This window comes from Argentina silus, assembly GCF_951799395.1.
Source record: "Argentina silus genome assembly, chromosome: 19".
NCBI lineage: Eukaryota > Metazoa > Chordata > Actinopteri > Argentiniformes > Argentinidae > Argentina > Argentina silus.
Genome location: NC_139673.1, coordinates 797,808 through 823,807, shown reverse-complemented (window position 1 = coordinate 823,807; position 26,000 = coordinate 797,808). Strand labels below are relative to the sequence as shown.

The window sequence follows — 26,000 nt, the reverse complement described above, 5'->3', positions numbered from 1 at the left end:
TCTCTCTCACAGAAAGGGAAACATTCATTTCAAGAAGACATGACACAAATCAAAGAGATACCCCCAACTCTAATTATATTTCACTTATTTTTATATGAAAAGTGTCATTGAGTTTCTCAAGAAAATGTATTACAATAATATACAACACACAACACAGATGAAAAATACCAGTAATACACCAGTAATATCAGGCTGGTAAAGCATCTATACAGATCAGTATTATCAAAGTTCATTGGTCATTTTTTGGGCTGGAGTATCTATACAAATCATCAGTAACAACGAAGTTCATTGGTCAATTGGGCTTGAGTTTTCTGTACCAGTCAGGGGCCTCCTTGTTGGTCTGTAAGAGAGACAAACATCAACAACAAGGTGAGGTAGATGGTCACAGGACATTTGAGTTCTATCACCATGAGGACGTTCAGCAGGCTTCACACACTACAGGGCCGACCCAAACTGTACTGGGCTGGCTCCCATAGTTTCCTTTTACCTTTCCAGCACACATAACCAGCCCAGTCCAGTCCAGCCCAGCCCAGGCCAGGCCAGGCCAGGCCAGGCCAGCCCAGCCCAGCCCAGCCCAGCCCAGCCCAGTCCAGCCCAGCCCAGCCCAGCTCATTTGAATGCATGGAATGGAATGAGGAATGGATACCCTTCCATATTCCATTCCATGCATTACAATGAGCCCGTCCTCTGATTTCTACCTCCCCCAGCCTCCCCTGGCTCAGTGAGATGAGGTGTCAGACACTCACAAACACAGTGGGTTTGGGTCTGTGGGCGTGGTCGTCTACTTCTGTGGTCCTCCTGCTGAGGCGTTTGGGCCGGTGTGTTGCCACGCCCGTACCAGGCCCGGTCCCAGTACCAGGCCCGGTCCCAGTGGGCTCCAGCAGCAGTGGCAGGGAACCGTCCTGGCGGGAACGCATGCTGATCAGAACCTGCTTCATCAATGACAACTCCTGCAGGGGGGAGAGACCACAACATGACCACAACACGACCACAACACGACCACAACATGACCACATGTCCTGGGGTCCTACCTCCTAATAGTCCTGGGGTCCTACCTCTTAATAGTCCTGGGGTCCTACCTTTTAATAGTCCTGGGGTCCTACCTCTTAATAGTCTTGCGGTCCTATATCTCAATAGTCCTGCGGTCCTATATCTCAATAGTCCTGGGGTCCTACCTCTTAATAGTCCTGGGGTCCTACCTCTTAATAGTCCTGGGGTCCTACCCTTAATAGTCCTGGGGTCCTATATCTCAATAGTCCTGGGGTCCTACCTCTCAATAGTCCTGGGGTCCTACCTCTCAATAGTCCTGGGGTCCTACCTCTCAATAGTCCTGGGGTCCTACCTCTCAATAGTCCTGGGGTCCTACCTCTCAACGGTCTGGCCTCCCCTCCTCATCCCCTTCCCTTCTATCTGCACTGATACCAAGTCACTGGACAGGTGGAAGACAGCCTTTCACCTAGCTATGTGTCTATTACCTAGCTATGTGTCTATTACCTAGCTATGTGTCTATTACCTAGCTATGTGTCTATTACCTAGCTATGTGTCTATTACCTAGCTGTGTGTCTATTACCTAGCTATGTGTCTATTACCTAGCTATGTGTCTATTACCTAGCTGTGTGTCTATTACCTAGCTATGTGTCTATTACCTAGCTATGTGTCTATTACCTAGCTGTGTGTCTATTACCTAGCTATGTGTCTATTACCTAGCTATGTGTCTATTACCTAGCTATGTGTCTACAGATCAGTGCAGATGAATGAGAGGATATGAGGAGAGGAGACAAGGAGAGGAAGCCACTTTAGACAATTGAGGTTCACGTCCGACCACGAGGTCAGAACAAGACAGCCTGAGAAAAAGGAGCCAATTACTGACCTGACACCTACAGTACTACAGAAACAAGCCTTACTAATGTGTCTACCCACACAGCAAGTGCTTACAAGCCAAAACGTGAATCACAAATAAAAGTATACAAATCTGAGACAGCGAGAACAATAGACATCTGAATGGGTTTCTGACAGGAACCTGCCAATGTCACCTGTCAGACCTACTCCTCCAGAGAGAACAGGGCCTGTATAACCCCTGGATACATCAGTCTAGACTTACTTCTCCAAAGAGAACAGGGCCTGTATAACCCCTGGATACATCAGTCTAGACTTACTCCTCCAGAGAGAACAGGGCCTGTATAACCCCTGGATACATCAGTCTAGACTTACTCCTCAAGAGAGAACAGGGCCTGTATAACCCCTGGATACATCAGTCGATTAATCGAGTAATCCGGTTGAAAAAAATAGAATAGTCAAGGCATAAAATTCTAATCAAGGATTTGTTTTGTAATTGAATTATTCAAGTTGTTTGATGAATCATTTCAGCACTACATCATTTGTCACTGTGATGATGAAGACGATGATGATGATCAGTGCTAAAAACCTCAACACACAACCTGAGTTTACAATTGCAATGGAGATTCAATACAAACACAGACGGACGGACGGACGGACAGACGGACGGACGGACGGACGGACAGACGGACGGACGGACAGACAGACGGACAGACGGACAGACGGACAGACAGACAGACGGACACATTTCTATTTCTTACCCAGCAGTGGACATAGGCCTCAGGCTGCCCCCCCCCCAGGCATCTGAAACAGGCGCAGTGAGGAGCAGCTGTCCACCAGAGCTAAATACTTTATACCAGCGGGGCTCGGGAAGTGGTGAGGTCGGCAATCATACTGCCAGGAGGGGGGGGGGGGGGGGGCGGGGGCGGCCAGCCTGAGGGGGGGGGGGGGGGGGGTTGTAAATAGCAGCCGATTTCTTCAGTGTGTTATCAGCTTGGGTTTCCTTCGGTATCAAAGACGAGGAAGATATGACTGACGTGGCTAATCTTGACGATCGAAATTCTTCCCATAATGTTCTGAAGATTTCTGAATCCATGAATTGAATTTCAAGCAACACTTCTTAATCTGACCGAGTTCAAAGAAATCAAACAACTGATAGAGCGTTAAGTAGATTATTATTGAATAATTATTGATAATTATAGAATAAACAGGAACCTATTAATCCACTGGCCAGGTGCGTCACCAGGCTGAGTACAGCCAGTGATGGAAACCACAGGGCCATCAGACAGCATTAGAGAACCACAGGGCCATCAGACAGCATTAGAGAACCACAGGGCCATCAGACACTGGAGAACCACAGGGCCATCAGACAGCATTAGAGAACCACAGGGCCATCAGACAGCATTAGAGAACCACAGGGCCATCAGACAGCATTAGAGAACCACAGGGCCATCAGACAGCATTAGAGAACCACAGGGCCATCAGACACTGGAGAACCACAGGGCCATCAGACAGCATTAGAGAACCACAGGGCCATCAGACACTGGAGAACCACAGGGCCATCAGACACTGGAGAACCACAGGGCCATCAGACAGCATTAGAGAACCACAGGGCCATCAGACACTGGAGAACCACAGGGCCATCAGACAGCATTAGAGAACCACAGGGCCATCAGACACTGGAGAACCACAGGGCCATCAGACAGCATTAGAGAACCACAGGGCCATCAGACAGCATTAGAGAACCACAGGGCCATCAGACACTGGAGAACCACAGGGCCATCAGACACTGGAGAACCACAGGGCCATCAGACAGCATTAGAGAACCACAGGGCCATCAGACACTGGAGAACCACAGGGCCATCAGACAGCATTAGAGAACCACAGGGCCATCAGACACTGGAGAACCACAGGGCCATCAGACAGCATTAGAGAACCACAGGGCCATCAGACACTGGAGAACCACAGGGCCATCAGACACTGGAGAACCACAGGGCCATCAGACACTGGAGAACCACAGGGCCATCAGACACTGGAGAACCACAGGGCCATCAGACACTGGAGAACCACAGGGCCATCAGACACTGGAGAACCACAGGGCCATCAGACAGCGCCTGGGAACAGGTCCGACCGGCTGGCCTGCTCTTCCTGCTCTTCCAATGAAAACACCTAAGAAACAACTCACCTGACTGGGACACTAAACACGTCTCAGACACTTTCCCTCCAGACAGAACCTGTCATTAACACATTATTTAGGGTGTTCCCCTCTGATCTACAGCCCACTGACTCTCATTGTGACAGAAACATGTCATAGTTTGTTAGAGATGTCGAGAGAGAAGGAGTCAGGCCTGGTTGCTGTGGCTCTCCCAAAATGAGCTCAAATGCAAAATATGTCTTCAAAAGCTACTCATTAAGTTCAGTTCAGTCTATTTGAGTGCAATGACAGGAGTTAAAACACGCTTTTGAATGTACAACCTTGTCTTTGCAGGCAACATCATTTCAGTAGGAATCAATTCCAAACTCTGTTGAATCTGTTGACCCCAGGGGAGACTTAAAGAGAGTCTGCGAAGCTGGGGGGCTGAGAGGGAGAAGCACACTAGGCTAGTGGGGAAATGCAGCTAGCTGAGAGCGCTAACAACGGGTACAGGTCATGAGGGAACTATAACTGTCACTGGAACAAACACATGCGTTGATGCGTGTCAGAGGTAGCGGAGGAAAGGCCTTTAAAAAAAATAAAGCGTTTCAAAGTTATTAGTAGTGACTAAGCCAGGGGCACCACCACAAAGGAAAGTTCACCTGTGCCTTGTGGATTGTGGTTAATTACCTCTAATACCTGAGCAGGTACTGGGCTGTACTGTGTTGTGTGTGTGTGTGTGTGTGTGTGTGTGTGTGTGTGTGTGTGTGTGTGGAGGCTTGTTCAAACATGAATGAAGGTAGCTAGCGTGACCAAGGGTTAGGGCGACAGGGTGACACAAGGCAGGGGCAACACCCAGTTACACACACACACACACACACACACACACATAAAACTGATCTAATTATATAGCAGGCGCCACCTTGACTCTGTGATGCAACATAAAGGATTAGAAAGGATTGAAGACTGGTTCTCTGTCATCATCATCATCATCATCATCATCATCAGTACCTCTTGATGGTTCAGGAGTCTCTCCAGGTCTGCGGCCATGTTGTTTTTCACCTGCTGCAGGCCCGTCCTCTCTTTCTTCAGGGACCTGGACACACACACACACACACACACACAGACAGACACACAGACAGACACACAGACACACAGACAGACACACAGACACAGCAAATATTACAGATGAGATAATGTGAAAATTAAGCAAATAATCCCTCCAGTTTAAAATAAATCTAGAAACAGTAAATCAATAAATAAATAAGTCTAAAAACAGAAGAGCATCCAGAACCTCCTGAGCATGCACACACACACACACACACACACACACACACACACACACACACACACACACACACGCCTACAGGCACCTCAGTAGCTAAAGCGTTGTGGCTTTAGCGCTGTTGTGGTACAAGCTAATAAATCTCCTGTGTTGTCAGCTGAGAGGAGCTTCCAGAGGTTCTCAGAGAACATGTCCTGTTCCCTCCCGGGGGGCTGACCGCCCCCTCCTGGGGGGCTGACCGCCCCGCTGCACCGCAAGAGACTACCTGCACACACACGCTTTGCATACTAACACTGAGGAGAACGGACCGGGACATTTAGGCAAATATGTATAGGCACATTGTATTTTACACACACACACACACACTGTACACACACACACACACACGCTGCACGCACACACACACTGCGCGCACACACACACACACACACACACACACACACACACACACACACACACACACACACACACACACACACACACACACACGTGGTACAGAAGCAGAGAGAGATAGAGAGATAACATGCAGGAGGAGAGCCGTCATATTTGACCCCTGAAGATTTAATGTGAAGAACCATTAACTGTCGCTGTGGGGGGTCACAGCAGGGGTCACAGCAGGGGTCACAGCAGGGGTCACAGCAGGGGGTCACAGCAGGGGTCACAGCAAGGGGTCACAGCAGGGGGTCACAGCAGGGGGTCACAGCAGGGGTCACAGCAGGGGTTAAGAAGAGAGAGAGCATGTGCGTGTGCGTGTAGTGTGTGTATGTTTGTGTGTGTGCGTATGCGTGTGTGTATAGTGAGTGTGTATGCCTGTGTGTGTGTTTGTATAGTGTATGTGTGTGTGTATGTGTATAGTGTGTGTGTGTGTGTAAGCGTGTGTGTGTGTGTAAGCCTGTGTGTGTGTATAGTGTGTGTGTGTGTGTGTGTGTGTGTATAGTGTGTGTGTGTATAGTGTGTGTAACCCTGTGTGTGTATGTATAGTGTGTGTGTGTGTGTGTGTGTGTGTATAGTGTGTGTGTGTGTAGACAGTGGTGTTACCTGACATCGTCCTCTAGCTGAGAGCAGCGCTCCTTGAGGGTGAGGATCTGTGTGTCTCTCTGACGCACCGTCTCAATCAGGTAACTGTAGGGCTGCTGAGCCTGCTGCAAGAGCTGGTTAGCTGCCTCCAGCTAGGACACACACACACACACACACACACACACACACACACACACACACACACACACACACACACACACACACAGTGATGTTAATATGGACTGACACTTCAACTGTCACTGTTGGCACCTCTGCTGGGTCCAGAGTCTCAGCCTTCTGTGTTCCTCTGAGGACCGGTCCAGATGAAGCCCAGCGCCGTGGGCTCGCTGGATCTACCCTGACCTGGGATCTTGGGGACACTTTTGGGGCTTTTTGGGACACTCCTTTTAGGGGTTTGGTGGTACAGTACATTTTACATTTACATTTTACCCCTGTAATACCCCCTGTACCCCTCTAATACCCCCTGTACCCCTGTAATACCCCTGTAATACCCCCTGTACCCCTGTAATACCCCCTGTACCCCTCTAATACCCCCTGTACCCCTGTAATACCCCTGTAATACCCCCTGTACCCCTGTAATACCCCCTGTACCCCTCTAATATGTAAATCTAGCAGACGCCTTTATCCAAAGCGACTTACAACAAATCCATTTGTCTTAGTGAGTGAATCATCTATCCATCAGTCATCATAAGATAAGTCATCTATGCTCGGACCAGGGTTAGGGGTTAGGGGTTAGGGGTTAGGGGTTAGGGCCATAGGCAGTCACTGTGCTGCAGCCCTCCACCTACCTCTGTCTAACTAGCTACCTCACCAAGCATGAAAACGCCACATCACGCGTTAGTTCCCATGGTTTGGAGTCACGCTTAGAAGCATTCATAAGTTAAGCACCTGTTCCGATTGGCTCACTGAACAACCTACGTGTGTAAATAAAGACCGCACCTTTGACCGCAAACGTCCGCAAAAGTCCTTACAAAGACACTGATTGGAAGAGAAGGTGAAAAGGATTGACGTGTTGTAAGGAGCAGTCACGCTGGTTTCAGAGTGAAACTCATTCTAGTCAACACACCTTTCCAGTGACATATTGCACAAAAGTGACTTACCACAAATACATTTCTTTGTGGTATCATGAATCATGATCATCAGTGAATCATCTATCCATCAGTTGTCATATGAAAAAGTCATCTATGCTCAGACCAGGGGCCATAGGCAGTCACAATGCTAGAAGAAGGAAGAATTACCTTTTTTTTTTAATATTAATTTATTTTCAGTAGAAACTTGTACAGGGGGGTAGTTGGGATGAGGAGATCTTTACGAGGGACTGTTAAGAGATGGGTCTTCAATCTACAGCGGAAGATAGGTAGTGACTCCTGACAGCAGTGGGAAGCTCGTTCCACCAGCGGGGCGCCAGGACAGTGAAAAGCCGTGACCGAGTAGTGTGGCTGCTGCATCCACGTCGAGGCGGCAGTGCCAGGCGGGCGGCTGAGGTGGAAGAGCAGAGTGATCGGGCAGGGGGGGTGTGGGGGCTGACCATTGCTTGCAAGTAGGGAGGGGCTGTTCCCTTTGCCGCCCGGTAGGCGAGCACCAGGGTCTTGAATCTGATGCGAGCTGCTACCGGAAGCCAGTGAAGGGTGCAAAGGAGGGGGGTGACATGGGAGAATTTGGGGAGATCGAACACCCCCTGCCCAAGCTCAACTCCCATTGGCTGAGAGGGACTGCCACTTCGCTATGGCTTTCACTGGTTGGTGGTTCCAGTGTGCGGGAGGTAAACATGCGCATCGCAAACATGACCGCCACCCACGCACCCACGCACGCACGCACGCACGCACGCACTTCCAATGCGATGTGATGTTAGACAGGGCTTGCAGAGCGTGGAGCATAGCAGGGTGCCAGTCACGGTGTGTGTGTGTGTGTGTGTGTGTTCAGATACATTCTGACTGTATGTACAGACAAGAGATTCTAATGTGTTTCTTTTCTCCTGTTTGTGTTGTGTGTTGGTGGTTCAGGAGGTGTAATTAGGCCTGCTGTGCCCCAGGCGGGAGGCAGGGTGGCAGGGAGCCAGGCTGTGTCCCAGGCGGGAGGCAGAGAGGCAGGCTGTACCTCAGACGGGAGGCAGGGAGCCAGGCTGTGCCTCAGGCGGGAGACAGGGAGCCAGGCTGTGCCTCAGGCGGGAGGCAGGGAGCCAGGCTGTGCCTCAGGCGGGAGGCAGGGAGCCAGGGTGGCAGGGAGCCAGGCTGTGCTTCAGGCGGGAGGCAGGGTGGCAGGGAGGCAGGGAGCCAGGCTGTGCCCCAGGAGGGAGGCAGGGAGCCAGGCTGTGCCCCAGGAGGGAGGCAGGGAGCCAGGCTGTGCCCCAGGAGGGAGGCAGGCTGTGCCCCAGGCGGGAGGCAGGGAGGCAGGGAGCCAGGCTGTGCCCCAGGCAGGAGCCAGGGAGCCAGGCTGTGCCCCAGGCAGGAGGCAGGGAGGCAGGCTGTGCCCCAGGCGGGAGGCAGGGAGGCAGGGAGCCAGGCTGTGCCCCAGGCGGGAGGCAGGGAGGCAGGGAGGCAGGGAGGCAGGGAGCCAGGCTGTGCTGGAACACGCCGGAGGAACACAGAGATGCCGGCACTGTGTGGAGTTGCCAACTCCCATAATAAGCACCATTACACCACTGCACAAAGAGATCACAGCCAGCCAGGGCTATATCATTACTGACTTAATAGAGACTGGACCAGCTCTCGCTGTGGGAACCAAGTGTGTGTGTGTGTGTGTGTGTGTGTGTGGTTGGCCGGGGATGGAGCGAGTCGTGTGCTGACTTGTGGTGCGTTGTGGGTAGAGTGAGCCAGGTTTATCCTCCTTGACGCCAGGGCAGGCACACGGCCAGGGGGTAAACACTGGCATCATCATCATCTCTCTCTCGCACGCACGCACGCACGCACGCACGCACGCACGCACGCACGCACACACGCACACACGCACGCACGCACGCACACACACACACACACCTAAAGCGCTGCTCCACCAGGTAGCAGACTGTGGCTGTTGGCCCCTGTTATGCAGGGCTGTGGGTCTTTGACCTTCAGGTGACCTCCAGCTATGAGCTGCCTCTGGGGGGGACCAGGAGGGGTACAGGGGGGTATTCAAGCTGCAGAGGGGGCACTAGGGTGTTAAGTGGGTATAACGGGGGTACAGGGGGTATTAGAGGGGTACAGGGGGTATTACAGGGGTATTAGAGGGGTACAGGGGTCTAGGTACCTCTCCAGAGATCTGTTCTGTCTGGGTGGAGCGTCTCTCCATGTCTCTCCTCAGAAGAGTGTTCTGTTTCTCCAGCTGCAGCACTCGACGGGCCAGGTGAACACTGACACACACACACACACACACGATTACAAAACATATACATGTATCAGGTTAACACACACACACATGAAACCCAGATAAAGGAACCCCACACTGGAACACCACTCTCTCTCCATGCTCACCTCTGCTTCAGACGTCTCTTGGCGGTTGTGGGAACGTTGGCTCCGTAACCGTAGGAGAACAGAACCCTCTCCGCCTCGTCCTCGTTCTCCACTGTCCAAACAGACGCAGTCACATGATCACCATATCACGCCACAGAAAACACATGGCTGAACATGGGTGTGGTGCTGGGAGTCTCCCGTGATGCGGTGACAGGCAGCATTTCATCCACATCCTGCTGCCCCCCTGCTGCCTCCCTGCTGCCCCCCTGCTGCCCCCCTGCTGCCTCCCTGCTGCCTCCCTGCTGCCTCCCTGTGTACTGCAGCATTACAACTGGTAGGACTGATGGACAGATAACACTGTCAGGCGTGCCAACATCACTTTCTCCTGCTCAGTAGCACCACGTGTTGTGTGACTCCTGCTCCAGTGTTGTACTATACAGTAGAACCACGTGTTGTGTGACTCCTGCTCCAGTGTTGTACTATGCAGTAGCACCACGTGTTGTGTGACTCCTGCTCCAGTGTTGTACTATGCAGTAGAACCACGTGTTGTGTGACTCCTGCTCCAGTGTTGTACTATGCAGTAGCACCACGTGTTGTGTGACTCCTGCTCCAGTGTTGTACTATGCAGTAGCACCACGTGTTGTGTGACTCCTGCTCTAGTGTTGTACTATACACAGAAGCATCACGTGTTGTGTGACTCCTGCTCCAGTGTTGTACTATGCAGTAGCACCACGTGTTGTGTGACTCCTGCTCTAGTGTTGTACTATACACAGAAGCATCACGTGTTGTGTGACTCCTGCTCCAGTGTTGTACTATACAGTAGAACCACGTGTTGTGTGACTCCTGCTCCAGTGTTGTACTATGCAGTAGCACCACGTGTTGTGTGACTCCTGCTCCAGTTGTATTACTGTACGTTGAGAGGTTTCTCCTGTACTGCATGCTGTTCCATTACAACCAGACATGAGTCTAATGTTGCAGTATTACATTCAGACGTGAGTCTAATGTATGACATTCAGATGTTAGACTATGTTCAGATGTTAGTTAAACATTGTAGTATAACATTCAGATGTTAGTTAAAGGTTGTGGTATAACATTCAGATGTTAGTTAAAGGTTGTGGTAGAACATTCAGATGTTAGTTAAAGGTTGTGGTAGAACATTCAGATGTTAGTTAAAGGTTGTAGTGTTACATTCAGATGTTAGTTAAAGGTTGTAGTGTTACATTCAGATGTTAGTTAAAGATTGTGGTAGAACATTCAGATGTTAGTTAAAGGTTGTGGTAGAACATTCAGATGTTAGTTAAAGGTTGTAGTGTTACATTCAGATGTTAGTTAAAGGTTGTGGTATTACTTTCTGCGGCCTGCATGGTGACGTCGTCGAGCTCCTGCTCCAGCCTCTCGTAGGTCTCTAGACGGGCGGCGTGCTCCGCGTTCACCGCCTGCAGCTCCACTACGCGCTTCTCCGACGCCGTCTGCAGGCCGTAGAACTCCTTGGTCAGGACCTGCGGCGGCGGAACACGCCGGAACACCAGGTGATGTCACAGAGAGAACAGCTGACTTTCATGCGGTTTCTGCCTCCGCCAGCCTCCCCACAAAAGCGCACACGCACACAAGCGCACGCACACGCACACACACACACACGGATGTGGATGTCCAGCATACCTCCAGTTTCTTCTGGTGTTTCTCACACTCCATCTGGCACTGGGCCAGGGCCTTAGCCGCCTCCTCCTGGATCATCTGAGCGCGCTCCGTCTCGAAGGCCTTCAGCTTCACCTGGTTCAGCAGCTCTGCCACCCTGCTGTCTGTACCCAGCTGCAGCTGTCTGAACCTGAGGGTTAGGACCATACCATCAGACACTAGCAGAGGTGGACCATACCATCAGACCATCAGACACAAGCAGAGGGGTTGAGGACCATACCATCAGACCCAAGAAGAGGGGTTAGGCCCATACCATCAGACCCAAGCAGAGGTGGACCATACCATCAGACCCAAGCAGAGGTGGACCATACCATCAGACCATCAGACACAAGCAGAGGGGTTGAGGACCATACCATCAGACCCAAGAAGAGGGGTTAGGCCCATACCATCAGACCCAAGAAGAGGGGTTAGGCCCATACCATCAGACCCAAGCAGAGGTGGACCATACCATCAGACCATCAGACACAAGCAGAGGGGTTTAGGCCCATACCATCAGACACAAGCAGAGGGGTTTAGGCCCATACCATCAGACCCAAGCAGAGGGGTTTAGGCCCATACCATCAGACACAAGCAGAGGGGTTTAGGACCCCTATAACCATAGAGAGACATGGTTTGACCTGGTTCAGCAGCTGTCACTCTGCTGTCTGGGAATGACGGTGGCATGCGCCCGTGGGCGCCGTGGTTACCAGGTTTACGACTTTCATCTGAAGCGCTGATGTTTTGTGTTGCACGCATTAGGAGGACGCCAAGTTGGGATTCAGCCAATGAGCGTGAGAAGACGTCTTTACACACACTGACTGTCCTTCAGGGTGTGTGTTCACAAATCAACAGGACTGACGGAGGTGTTCTTAGTAACTTTGAGGTTTGACTGACGCAGGGACGGACGCGCACACACAGACACACACACACACACACAGTGTAATACCACACACACACACAGCGTAACGGCACATACAACACGCACACACACAGTGTAATGCCCCCCCCCCACACACACACACACACACAAAATAACTAATAGGAGTTGTCTACTAGTGGAAAACAACAGATCTTTTCTAACTTGACACCTTGTCATAACCAAACAGTCACGCCATACTAACATACCAACATACCAACATACGTGTTGAACAGATGCGGAGCAGGGACCTCATCCTGCTTTATTAGATCACAGAGAGGGGAATGTCTTTCTAAACTGAGCAGATTTCAAATGTCACTGAGCGGTTTCATCATCTGGGCCAGGCTGAGCTGTGGAAGCTAGCCAACACCATCCTGTATAGACCGGTCTGTCAAGCTGTTCTGTCTTTAGAATACGGCCTTTTATCTTTACAATACGGTCCTTTACCTTTATAATACAGTCCTTTACCTTTATAATACAGTCCTTTACCTCTTTTACCTTTATAATATAGTCTATTACCTCTTTTACCTTTATAATACAGTCCTTTACCTTTATAATACAGTCCTTTACCTTTATAATACAGTCCTTTACCTTTACAATACGGTCCTTTACCTTTATAATACAGTCCTTTACCTTTATAATACAGTCCTTTACCTTTATAATACGGTCCTTTACCTTTATAATACAGTCCTTTACCTTTATAATACAGTCCTTTACCTTTATAATATAGTCTATTACCTCTTTTACCTTTATAATTCTAAACTGCAGGGCATTCTAAACGGCAGGGCATTCTAAACGGCAGGGCATTCTAAACTGCAGGGCATTCTAAACTGCAGGGCATTCTAAACGGCAGGGCATTCTAAACTGCAGGGCATTCTAAACGGCAGGGCATTCTAAACTGCAGGGCATTCTAAACTGCAGGGCATTCTAAACTGCAAGGCATTCTAAACCTACATTCCGCTGGGTGATAAGCTGCAGAAGACTTGTTGACAGACACATATCGAACATGTCCGTTTCTTACCGTACTTTATCCAAAAATAGAGGCATGCGTAGGGGGATGGGAGGGTGGGGGGGGGTTGACACTGCTGTGTGTGGGGGGGGGGGGGTTGAGACTGCTGCGGGGGTGGGGGGGAAGGGGGTGAGATTGCTGTGGGGGGGAAGGGGGTGAGACTGTAGCGGGGGGGAAGGGGGTGAGACTGCTGCAGGGGTGGGTGGGGGTGAGACTGTAGCGGGGGGGAGGGGGTGAGACTGTAGCGGGGGTGGGGGGGAAGGGGGTGAGACTGTAGGGGGGGTGGGGGGGAAGGGGGTGAGACTGTAGCGGGGGTGGGTGGAGGTGAGACTGCTGTGGGGGGGAAGGGGGTGAGACTGTAGCAGGGGTGGGGGGGGTTAGTAAGAGAGCATCTGTCGTTGTTGGCGGGGATGCGGTGGCTGTAGAATGCTAGCTGCTGAGCGCTGCGTAGCCGCAGCAGAGAGATGCAGGGAACGGCCAACAACTGTTCCACAGGACCGACAGGAATGACCGGCATGTGCCCTCTGAGATGGAGCTCGGAGATGAAGGGGCTGGGGTTAGGGCTGGGGTTGGGGTTAGGGCTGGGGTTGGGGTTAGGGCTGGGGTTAGAGCTATGGTTGGGGCTGAGGGCTGTGGTTGGGGTTAGGGCTGGGGTTGGGGCTGGGGTTGGGGTTGGGGCTGGGGTTGGGGCTATGGTTGGGGCTGAGGGCTGGGGTTGGGGTTAGGGCTGGGGTTAGGGCTGGGGTTGGGGTTGGGGTTAGGGCTATGGTTGGGGCTGAGGGCTGGGGTTGGGGTTGGGGTTAGGGCTGGGGCTGGGGTTGGGGTTGGGGTTGGGGGCTGGGGGCTGGGGGCTGGGGTTGAGGTTGAGGTTGGGGTTGGGGTTGGGGTTGGGGTTGAGGGCTGGGGTTGAGGTTGAGGTTGGGGTTGGGGCTGGGGTTAGGGTTGGGGGCTGGGGTTGGGGTTGGGGTTGGGGCTGAGGCATCTACCCTGGAGCTCAGAGATTAAGCTGGGGCCGGAGGGCTGGAGCTGGGGCTAAAGCATGTACCCTGGAGCTCAGAGGCCTGGGCCTGGGAGGCTGGATTTGGGGCTGGGGGCTGGATCTGGGGCTGGATCTGGGGCTGGATCTGGGGCTGGATCTGGGGCTCGATCTGGGGCTGGATCTGGGGGCTGGGGGCTGGAGGAACCAGTTGAGCTGAAGAAGTGCCAGCTTTGCATGACACGCTCACAACTACACAGCTCTTAAACTCTCACCAAGTTCACTGTGTATCAGTGTGAGTGTGTGTGTGTGTGTGTGTGTGTGTGTGTGTGTGTGTGTGTATCTGAGTGTGTGTGTGTGTGGGGGGGTAGAGACTGGTTAAACCACAGTTTGGTGAGGACAAAGAGCAGCTTACTCCTCATACAGGCCAGACTGCTTCGTCTCCTCCTTCACCTTTAACTAGTCCTCCTTCACCTTTAACTAGTCCTCTGAGCAGGGGACTGGCTCAGCATGACTGGCCTCTCTGAATGTCACCAGGGGCAGGCTCACATGGTGTCACAAAAGGCTTTCATCATGGGAAATGTATTCAGGAGAGGAGAGAAGAGAGGAGAGGAGAGAGGAGAGAGGAGAGGAGAGGGGAGGGGAGGGGAGGGGAGGGGAGGGGAGGGGAGGGGAGAGGAGAGGAGAGGAGAGGAGAGGGGATGAATGAGCCAATCGAAAGCAGGAGATGACACTGCATGCTTTCATATCGGTTCGAGCAGTGATCCTCAGTCCTGGTTCTGAAAAAGCCCAGTGGGTCCAGGTTTTGGTCCCAGCCCAATGCTATCACACCTGATTGAACTCACCACCTGGGCCTAGTATTTTTTTTAATCTAGATCAGAATGATTCGATTTCTTTTTTGCTTATCCAGGATCAGATGGATCTGGCTGCTTTCCCCCCCGATACGACTCAAAATGGCCGCTGTGATCGCTGCTCTTGAGAGACAGTGGAGATGCAACAATCAGACCCACAGGTAAACAGACCCACAGGTAAACAGACCCACAGGTAAACAGACCTACACATAATCAGACCCACAGGTTAACAGACCCACAGGTAAACAGACCCACAGGTAAACAGACCCACAGGTAAACAGACCCACAGGTAAACAGACCTAGAGGTAAACAGACCCACAGGTTAACAGACCCACAGGTAAACAGACCTAGAGGTAAACAGACCCACAGGTAAACAGACCTAGAGGTAAACAGACCCACAGGTAAACAGACCTAGAGGTAAACAGACCCACAGGTAAACAGACCCACAGGTAAACCTTGACAAGTAAACATGCCTAATTCTTCCCAACCGATGTTCAACCTGTGATTTCCACACCTACCCTAACCTCTCAGTCACCTTAGCCTTAACACAATGACATCTCCTAAATCTGTCACTGTGTTGGAGACACCACTCTCATTCCCCCCCCCCCCCCCCCCCCCAACTATGAGTGTGAGTGTGAGTGTGTGTGTGTGCATGCATGTGTATGTTTGAGGAGGTGCAGCATCTGTATCAAAGGATCTCTCATTCCATTCCATGCATTACAATGAGCCCGTCCTCCGATTTCTACCTCCGCCAGCCTCCCCTGGTACAGATAAGACTCTATAAACAGTGGTCTGGTACCAGGGCCTGGGGTAGTCCAGTGGTCTAGTACCATGGCCTGGGGTGGTCCAGTGGTCTAGCATCATGACCTGGGGTGGTCCAGTGGTCTGGTACCACGGCCTGGGGTGGTCCAGTACCACGGCCTGGGGTGGTCCAGTGGTCTAGTACCACGGCCTGGGGTGGTCCAGTACCACGGCCTGGGGTGGTCCAGTGGTCCAGCACCACGGCCTGGGGTGGTCCAGTGGTCCAGCACCACGGCCTACAGTGCACACATACGCCCATGTCTGCATGGGTTAGAATCCGGCCCATGCCCTGCTGACATACCCTCTCCTCCTTACTTCCTGTCTCTCTACTGTCTCTGTCCAATAAAACTGAACAACACGAGAGTGAACCACACTCCAGAAAACAACCTTTCAAAAAAGAGCACAGTCGGTGTGTTAGTTCTTGGTCGCAGCAGAAGCGTGGACCCAAAGCGGGCCGGTGCGGTCGGGCAGACGTACTGTTCTAGGAGCTGGTCGTATCGGGCCTGCGTGTCCCTCTCGGAGGTCACAGCTCGGTCCTTCTCCATGGCAGCGATGTCCCTGGCCTCCCGGAGGTTCCTACACAGACAGGACACACACTAGCCATCAATGATGTCATCACGTAAACAACAAACACGATGTAAACAAACAATGTTAGTCTCTACGATGTATTTAAAAGAATACGACTATGATCAGGTTTATCCGTCAGGTTCTGCTGGCCTGCAAGTTCCCGGTCCCTGCATTCCACTGTCAGAGCTGAGGGAACAGCTGGTCAAACTCAGCGAAACTGCACCTCTAGTGGACATGTGAGGCAACTACCAACCCTGAGAGGAACTGTCAGATGCAGTAAGTGACTGTCTCTCTGTAGAAAGTCCTAATCATCCTTTTACAGCATCAAAAGCGTCCTACAACACGACTTTAAAGACTTTGTTCTGGATTCAGTGTATCCCAAAAACGACCTCAGGTAATTACCAGTCCATCGCCTCTCCTGTGCCCTCCCTCCTCCTCCTCCTCCTCTCTCCTCCTCTCTCCTCCTCCTCCTCCTCCTCCTCACCTGTTCTCCCTCTCGTACATCTCTTTCGAGGTCCTCTGCAGACTGTCGATCTCGTGGCTGGTCTTTGTGCGGATGCGTTCCAGCTCCTCGCCAAGCTTGTTCTCGTACTCTGTCTTGTAATGGTCCCTGGGAGGAGCAGCATCAACACAACATCCATCTGTTAGTCAATCAGTCATAGCCCAGCCTATAACCAGGTACAGGACACGCACCTGGAGGCTAGTACAGCCTAGTATAGGCCAGCCTATAACCAGGTACAGGACACGCACCTGGAGACTAGGACAGCCTAGTATAGGCCAGCCTATAACCAGGTACAGGACACGCACCTGGAGGCTAGTACAGCCTAGTATAGGCCAGCCTATAACCAGGTACAGGACACTCACCTGGAGACTAGGACAGCCCAGTATAGCCCAGCCTATAACCAGGTACAGGACACCCACCTGGAGGCTAGGACAGCCCAGTATAGCCCAGCCTATAACCAGGTACAGGACACCCACCTGGAGGCTAGGACAGCCCAGTATAGCCCAGCCTATAACCAGGTACAGGACACCCACCTGGAGGCTAGGACAGCCCAGTATAGCCCAGCCTATAACCAGGTATAGGACACCCACCTGGAGGCTAGGACAGCCCAGTATAGCCCAGCCTATAACCAGGTACAGGACACCCACCTGGAGGCTAGGACAGCCCAGTATAGCCCAGCCTATAACCAGGTACAGGACACCCACCTGGAGGCTAGGACAGCCCAGTATAGCCCAGCCTATAACCAGGTACAGGACACCCACCTGGAGGCTAGGACAGCCCAGTATAGCCCAGCCTATAACCAGGTACAGGACACCCACCTGGAGGCTACGTATTTCTCGTAGGTGTCCTCGCGGGCCTTCTTGGTGTCGTCCAGCTGGACCTGCAGCCTCTCCAGCCGGTCTTCTCCATGGGCGCAGCGCACGTTCAGCTCCATGTTCTGCCTGTGGAGGTAGTCCTTGTCCTTCTGCAGCAGAGTCACTGACTGCTGCAACGTCGCCACCTGCAGGACGGGAGGAGAGGTGCGTCTGTAAGTTCTTCGAATAGAATCTCCTCACTGTTTCCTGTCATGTTTGAGGTTATTTGTTATGTAACATACTATACAGTAGAATACCTTATTCATCAGTAAACACAAGTCATAAAGGGTTAAGTCCAGTATAGTGCTGGACCAGTGGAATTTGGTACACATTTAATTAAATTAATTAACTGAAGATACATATAGAAATATTCAGAACCGATACTAGTCAGTTAGGTAGTGTATAAGTGTTCTAGGTACTAGGTAGTGTTCTAGGTACTAGGTAGTGTATGAGTGTTCTAGGTACTAGGTAGTATTCTAGGTACTAGGTAGTGTATGAGTGTTCTAGGTCCTAGGTAGTGTTCTAGGTACTAGGTAGTGTATGAGTGTTCTAGGTCCTAGGTAGTGTTCTAGGTACTAGGTAGTGTATGAGTGTTCTAGGTCCTAGGTAGTGTGAGAGTGTTCTCCAGGGCTGCGGTACCTCGTTGCTCAGGTCGTTCCTCTCTCTGGTCTGGGCGTTGTGACTCACGTCCAGAATCTCCAGTCTCTTCCTCAGATCCTTAACCTCAACCTCAAACACATCCCTCTCTCTGAGGAAGGACACATCACTGTATGAGTTCTACTGTCTCTCTCTGAGGAAGGACACATCACTGTATGAGTTCTACTGTCTCTCTCTGAGGAAGGACACATCACTGTATGAGTTCTACTGTCCCTCTCTGAGGAAGGACACATCACTGTATGAGTTCTACTGTCCCTCTCTGAGGAAGGACACATCACTGTATGAGTTCTACTGTCCCTCTCTGAGGAAGGACACATCACTGTATGAGTTCTACTGTCCCTCTCTGAGGAAGGACACATCACTGTATGAGTTCTACAGTTTATAGAGATCACTCTATCAAGGTCTGAATTAGTTTATAACTAATAACTCCTCATGGACAGATGCGGGAGTGAGTGAGTGAGTGAGTGAGTGAGTGAGTGAGTGAGTGAGTGAGTGAGTGAGTGAGTGAGTGAGTGAGTGTGTGTGTGTGTGTGTGTGTGTGTGTGTGTGTGTGTGTGTGTGTGAGAGAGAGAGTGAGAGTGAGAGTGAGAGTGAGAGTGAGTGAGTGAGTGAGTGAGTGAGTGAGTGAGTGAGTGAGTGAGTGAGTGAGTGTGTGTGTGTGTGTGTGTGTGTGTGTGTGTGTGTGTGAGAGAGAGTGAGAGTGAGAGTGAGAGTGAGAGTGAGAGTGTGTGTGTGTGTGTTTGTGTGTGTGTGTGAGAGAGTGAGAGTGAGAGTGTGTGTGTTTGTTTGTATGTATGTGTGTGTGTGTGTGTGTGTGTGTGTGTGTGAGAGAGAGAGAGAGTGAGAGTGTGTGTATGTGTGTGTTTGTTTGTATGTATGTGTGTGTGTGTGTGTGTGTGTGTGTGTGTGTGTGTGTGTGTGTGTGAGAGAGAGAGAGAGTGGGAGTGTGTGTATGTGTGTGTGTGTGTGTGTGTGTGAGAGAGAGAGAGTGAGAGTGTGTGTATGTGTGTGTGTGTGTGTTTGTTTGTATGTATGTGTGTGTGTGTGTGTGTGTGTGTGTGTGTGTGTGTGTGTGTGAGAGAGAGAGAGTGGGAGTGTGTGTATGTGTGTGTGTGTGTGTGTGTGTGTGAGTGTGTGTCGACCTCTGTCCTCCCACCGTTTGACGGTGCTGTAGTTGTCCCTCCTGTAGTCGCCCTCCTGGATGAGCTGCTTGGTGTCAGCCAGCTCCAGGGTCAGCCTCTGGCTGCGGACCTCCAGCTCTGACCTCATCCTCCTCTCCTCCTCATAACTCTGCAGGGTTACCAGAGGCCACGGGAGAGAGACAGGCAGGAGAGAGAGACAGGCAGGAGAGAGAGACAGGCAGGGGAGAGAGACAGGCAGGAGAGAGAGACAGGCAGGGGAGAGACAGAGACACAGGCAGGGGAGAGAGACACACAGGCATGGGAGAGACAGACACACAGGCAGGGGAGAGACAGACACACAGGCAGGGGAGAGAGACAGGCAGGGGAGAGACAGAGACACAGGGACACAGAGAAACACATGTTAGATACCATTCCTCATTCCATCCCATGCATTACAATGAGCCTGTCCTCCGATGTCTACCTCCACCAGCCTCCCCTGGGGAAGGTGACTCTACCTCCACCAGCCTCCCCTGGGGAAGGTGACTCTACCTCCACCAGCCTCCCCTGGGGAAGGTGACTCTACCTCCACCAGCCTCCCCTGGGGAAGGTGACTCTACCTCCACCAGCCTCCCCTGGGGAAGGTGACTCTACCTCCACCAGCCTCCCCTGGGGAAGGTGACTCTACCTCCACCAGCCTCCCCTGGGGAAGGTGACTCTACCTCCACCAGCCTCCCCTGGGGAAGGTGACTCTACCTCCACCAGCCTCCCCTGGGGAAGGTGACTCTACCTCCATCAGGGTCTTCATCTGGCTCCTGTGAGAGTCCAGGTCCTCCGTCAGGCTGCTCCTCTTCACATGGAGCTCTGCCAGCTGGGTCCGGAGGGGGGTCACCACCTCATAGAACCTCAGCTGGAACACCACCACCACCACCACAACAACAACAACAACAACAACATCACTACAACACCAACACCAACACCACCAACAACAACATCATCATCATCATCAACAACAACGACCAACAAGACACTTTATCCTGTCACGCTGGATGCATCTTAGACGAGAGGCCCAATGACAGCATCATCAGCTTCATCCTCCACACCCCCCCAGCCCCTACCCTCCTCACCCCCCCGGCCCCCCCCCCTCCTCACCGCTACATATTCCTGTATGGAGAGCTTGTCGTCGGGCAGGTCTCGGAGCTCCAGGTGCCTCTCTGAGGAGAGCTCCAGGTCCCTGAGGCTGCGCCGCAGATCCCCAGCCTTCTCACACAGCTGTCTGTTGGTCTCCTCCAGCTGCTTCTGCCTTAGCAGGATCCCCTCCATCTCCTGCTTCCTCAGGGCCTGCTGCTTCCTGCACCACCACATACACACACACACTCAGACACTCAGACCTACGGTGCATTCAAGTGCTGCTCGGAAACTCAGAGCTTCCCATCCAGGTTCAGACCTACGGTGCATTCAGAGGTGGATGAGTTGCCTAGTCAGAAATGTCCAAGTGTCCCGTTTCACTGCAGCATTAGACATGTTCAGAAATATCAATAGGTGTTTTTCTACAGTTTAGTCCTTTCTCTAGGAAGCCAGTTACATACAACAGGTACGCTTACATCCGCCTTTTACTGTCTGTAACTACCACCTCAGAATGTCAACACTGTGTTATAAACATGTAACTACCACCTCAGAATGTCAACACTGTGCTGGGTGTGTGTTAGCAGTCTTTGGCCCAGACCTATGTTATCCCTAGGGGCCCCAGCAGGGGGCGTCCTCTCACCTGCTCTCGTCCTGGGTGAGTTTCAGCTGGCTGTCCAGGCGCAGAGCCAGGATCTGTTTCTGATGCAGGGCATCGTTCAGCCTCTCCTCCAGCTCCTCAATCTGTGAGACAGGGGACACAAACACTGATCATGACTCAAAGACACACAAGAGAGTGAAAAACAGACATTATCCATGGATTAATAAAGGTTAAAATGATGTGCAGGGCTGAAAGAGCATCTTGGAGGCGCTGCGAACTGCTTTCGGGTGAGGGGAGAGCCCTCCCTGCCTTACCGTGGTCAGGTGGTCCACCTTCAGGTTGTCTATGAGGAGGTTTTTCTGCGACATCTCGATCTTCAGCAGCTGGAGGTTGTGAAGCAGCTCTTTCCTCTCGATGAGCTGACGGGTGACTTTCTGGGACCCGTCCCGCTCGTCCGACGACGAGATGTCCTCCGTGGGAACCGTGGTCTCCAGACTGAGGTCCTCGGACTCCAGCGAGCTGGAGATGTTCGCCGACGGGTTCTTCTGCTTTTTGGGAGGCATGGTTGATGTCGTCCAGCGCGGAACTAGAACGGAGATTAGGATTAGTATCAGGAGTCAAGGGCATCAACGCTTTTAGATACGTGAGCTCGTACCGTCAACGTGTGTGTGTGTGTGTGTGTGTGTGTGTGTGTGTGTGTGTGTGTGTGTGTGTGTGTGTGTGTGTGTGTGTGTGTCAATGTGTTTATATGGTAATGCATCACCAAGGCAATGCATCACCAAGCTAAGCAGTTCCCGTAGCTAGCTGTTGTTGTTAGCCAAGTTCCCATGTATTATTATTATTATTTCTATATAAAGCAACATGAACCGCTGAATGACTGAACGTTGAGAGGCTTTAAGGGGTTTAACTACCTAGCTGGTCTTCTCTGTTTGTCACCAACCACAGTTTGAAGGTCCCGCTCCGCAGCGCCTGGAAACCGCCTCACCCAGAGTCAAAGCTGCGGCCAGACGACTTCCAAAGAGCTGCTTCTACCCGTTAATAACGACTCTCCGGTTGCAGCGACGTCTGTCGACATGAAGCGCATTGCTGGAAGGTTTCAATGTGTCGGTAACGATCTTCAACGGTCGGAAGGTGCAGGTCGACCTCCTCACCTGTAGGGGGCGACGTCTTCGGCGCTGTGTTGTGTATGTTAGCAGATGGCCTACTCTAGTTTTTCGCAGAGTTTAGTGTCAAACAATATGGCTTACAACTCCCTAAATCATTTCTGAAAGAATAATTCCGCAATGATTGATATCCCAAAAATGATTGTTAACCAAAGTAATAGATGAAACACCTCAAAATCGAGTGTTTATTCGCTCCCGCATCACAACCCCCCCCCCAGGAAAGCAGCGCATCGCCCCTCTCACACGTGTGGACAGCGGTGAGTTTGTTGTGGTTCGCAGAAGAGGAGGAGAAGAAAAAAAAATCACTATTTGCCTCCTAAAACACGTTTGTCAGCGTGATGTTGAAATCCAGAACGTTCGTTAAGAAGACCCGCTCCGGCGGGGTGATGAAGGTCGTGCGGGAACACTACCTGCGGGACGACATCTGGTGCGGCAGCGAGGTCTGTCCGCGGTGCCAGCAGCCGTCCGCCGCCGCGGTGCTGCAGGAGGAGGCGGGCGTCGAGAGCAGCCTGTGTCCCTTCCCACACTACCTGATCCCCGACACGAACGTGGTGTTGCACCAGGTACAGTTTGACAACTAAAAGCTCACTCTTGTACCCGATTCACTGCCTAGCTTCCTAACTACCTGTAATCAGTAGATTGACACACACACACACACACACAGATGCTGACACCCCTCTTAAGTAAAAGTGAGATATATCGCGATATAGATATCCCCCCCTAACATGTTGATTAGTGCACTTTACATATCATGTTCTTTGCGGGTCTGTAGCTCGATATCCTGGAGGATCCGTTGATCAGGAACGTCGTCGTCCTCCAGACGGTCCTGCAGGAGGTGCGACACCGGAGCGCCCCGGTCTACAAGCGGCTGAAAGACATCCTTCACGACAAGGAGAAACACTTCTACACCTTCACTAACGAACACCACAGGTAAAAACGCACCTTCACAGTCACTAATGAACACCACAGGTAGAAACACACCTTTACACCTTCACTAACCAACACCAGCCCCCCTCTGCCCCCCCCCCCCCCCCCCCCCCCCCCCCCCATCACGACACCAACCAACAAACTAAGCCGTGTTTAATTGAGAGGAATCAAATCACCAGATCTAACCCCTAACCCTCAACCCCTACCCCTCCCCTTTGTTTCCAGGGAGACGTTCATCGAGCGAGAGCCAGGGGAGAGCGCCAACGACCGCAACGACAGAGCCATCCGCGTCGCTGCCAAGTGGTACACGGACCACCTGACCGCCGAGGCCGGGGGGCTCCGGTTGGTCCTGCTGACCAACGACCGGGGGAACAAGGAGAAGGCGGGGGAGGCCGGCCTGCTGGTCTACAAATGTGAGGACAACACAGGGGAGGCCGGCGGAGGTAGAAATCGGAGGACGGGCTCATTGTAATGCCTGGGATGGAATGGTGTCAAACGTGGGTGTTTCCATGCATTACAATGAGCCCGTCCTCCGATTACTACCTCCACCAGCCTCCCCTGGAGTACAACCTCTTTCACTCATGCTGATAATACCAACTGGAATGACTCAACCATTCTAATCTGCATATAAACGTGTGTGTGTGTGTGTGTGTGTGTGTGTGTGTGTGTGTGTGTGTGTGTGTGTGTGTGTGTGTGTGTGTGTGTGTGCGTAGGTGAGGAGTACGTTAAGAGTCTGATCGCTAATCCTGAGCTGGTGGACCGGCTGGCCTTGACAGACGATGACAAGGTAACACAACACACACACACCTCTACACACACACCTCTACACACACACACACACACACCTCTACACACACACACACACACACACACCTCTACACACACACACACACACACACCTCTACACACACCTCAACACACACCTAGACTTGTTATTGGTCACTCCGGCTGAGCACGTCCTCATTGGCTACAGCAGACATGTTCATATACTGTATATATATTAGAGGAAGTTAGATTGAAAAGGTTTTGTATGTTCATGTCTGTCTACGTATCTCTCTCTCTCTTTCTTTATTTCTCTCTCTCCCTCTCCCTCTCTCTCTCTCTCTCCCTCCCTCCCTCCTCCCCCCCCCCAGAATGATATCACCAGCAGTAAGGTTCTGTTCCCGGAGCACCTGCCCCTGTCCAGGATCCAGGCAGGCATCAAGAGCGGGGCGTACGTCCAGGGAACGTTCCGGGCCAGCAGGGACAACTACCTGGAGGCCACCGTGTTTGTCCAGGGGGACGGGGAGGAGAGCACAGAGGTAGGGGGGGGTGGGGGGGGGCACACAGAGGTAGGGGTGGAAGGGGGGGGGGGGGGGCACAGCGGCACAGCTCTCCACAGGCATAAAAGAGGAGGGGGGGGGGGGGAGGAGCCAGAACTGTATGGTTCAGGTCGGCCCTGTAGTGTGTAAAGCGTCCAGTTCTGACCGGTCCTGACCAGTTCCATCTGGTTCTGTCTCCTCAGGTTCTCCTCCAGGGCCTCCAGAACCTGAACCGGGCCGTCTACCAGGACGTGGTGGCGGTGGAGCTGTTCCCGCGGTCCCAGTGGGTGGCGCCATCCTCGGCCGTGCTGCACGACGACGGCCACAAGGAGGACGACGCCACGGAGGAGGAGGCGGCCGAGAGAGTGGTGAGGTCACAGACGCCATCTTGGTTACAAACATCACACTTCTGCCAGTACTGACACCAGACAACACCTTCAGACAGCTAGTCATCGTTTTTCCAATTAAAGTTCAATTAAAGTCTGCTTTAAAAGTGATGAGGCAAGTTTTGTTTATGGATAGGCATCATAGATTTGTTTGTTTCACAGCCCTATATGGGCCCATATATCTTTTAAATAGTAGCTACAATGCTAGCTCTGTGAGGAGATGGTGTACAGTAATATAGTAGTTATAAAGCTAGCTCTGTGAGGAGATGGTGTACAGTAATATAGTAATATAGTAGTTATAAAGCTAGCTCTGTGAGGAGATGGTGTACAGTAGTATAGTAATATAGTAGTTATAAAGCTAGCTCTGTGAGGAGATGGTGTACAGTAATATAGTAATATAGTAGTTATAAAGCTAGCTCTGTGAGGATGGTGTATACAGTAGTGTAGTAATATAGTAGTTATAAAGCTAGCTCTGTGAGGAGATGGTGTATACAGTAGTATAGTAGCTACATTGCTAGCTCCTGTATGACCTAATGATCCCCGTGCAGCTGAAGGTGGCAGCGGCCGAGGGGTCCAGGAAGCCCACAGGCAGAGTGGTGGGCATCATCAAGAGGAACTGGAGGCCCTTCTGTGGCATGCTGTTCCTGTCCCAGATCAAGGAGGTAAGAGGGTTCAGCTCCGTTTCAATAGATGATGATGTCATTGTTTATCGTCCTCATTTAGTCGACTTGTATCGGAGATGTTAGTCCCGTTGTTAGTCCTGTTGTTAGTCCTGTTGTTAGTCCCGTTGTTAGTCCCGTTGTTAGTCCCGTTGTTAGTCCCGTTGTTCTTAGAGGTTACCTGTCATTGGT

The 26,000-nt window shown here is 51.8% G+C and overlaps 2 protein-coding genes across 3 annotated transcripts in view; one reads left to right on the top strand and one right to left on the bottom strand.

The window, feature by feature from the left end:
* Positions 1-107: 107 nt before the first annotated feature.
* On the bottom strand, positions 108-22,426 carry pibf1 (progesterone immunomodulatory binding factor 1). Of its 2 annotated transcripts, XM_083690986.1 has the most exons (18): positions 22,284-22,426; positions 21,687-21,958; positions 21,415-21,515; positions 20,799-20,997; positions 20,437-20,556; positions 19,685-19,818; positions 18,511-18,619; positions 17,836-18,017; positions 17,000-17,125; positions 16,426-16,524; positions 11,381-11,546; positions 11,070-11,220; positions 9,743-9,833; positions 9,519-9,621; positions 6,294-6,424; positions 4,982-5,066; positions 747-950; positions 108-340 (listed from the first exon to the last, which is right to left on the bottom strand). In XM_083690986.1, exons 2-18 carry the CDS (start codon positions 21,933-21,935, stop codon positions 293-295), a joined length of 2,298 nt encoding a protein of 765 aa, XP_083547112.1. In that variant the 5' UTR covers positions 21,936-21,958; positions 22,284-22,426; the 3' UTR covers positions 108-292. The 2 variants fall into 2 exon arrangements, with proteins under 2 accessions (XP_083547112.1, XP_083547113.1); XM_083690987.1 differs by lacking the exon at positions 6,294-6,424.
* Positions 22,427-22,684: 258 nt separating this feature from the next.
* dis3 (DIS3 exosome endoribonuclease and 3'-5' exoribonuclease) overlaps positions 22,685-26,000 on the top strand; it is a 9,624-nt gene continuing 6,308 nt past the window's right edge. The window contains exons 1-7 of the mRNA XM_083690981.1: positions 22,685-23,098; positions 23,308-23,465; positions 23,688-23,875; positions 24,176-24,249; positions 24,596-24,763; positions 24,967-25,131; positions 25,698-25,811. Of these exons, the coding sequence (XP_083547107.1) occupies positions 22,874-23,098; positions 23,308-23,465; positions 23,688-23,875; positions 24,176-24,249; positions 24,596-24,763; positions 24,967-25,131; positions 25,698-25,811 (1,092 nt within the window). The 5' untranslated portion in view covers positions 22,685-22,873. The remainder of the gene's footprint in view (positions 23,099-23,307; positions 23,466-23,687; positions 23,876-24,175; positions 24,250-24,595; positions 24,764-24,966; positions 25,132-25,697; positions 25,812-26,000) is intronic.

Excerpts from the sequence above, each read along its gene's own strand:
- pibf1 (XM_083690986.1), bottom strand. The coding sequence starts at position 21,935 with ATGCCTCCCAAAAAGCAGAAGAACCCGTCGGCGAACATCTCCAGCTCG. Across the intron at positions 19,819-20,436 it reads AGATGAAGACCCTGATGGAG|AGTTATGAGGAGGAGAGGAG; the intron begins GTAGAGTCACCT and ends GTAACCCTGCAG. Across the intron at positions 9,622-9,742 it reads AAGAGACGTCTGAAGCAGAG|TGTTCACCTGGCCCGTCGAG; the intron begins GTGAGCATGGAG and ends TGTGTGTGTCAG.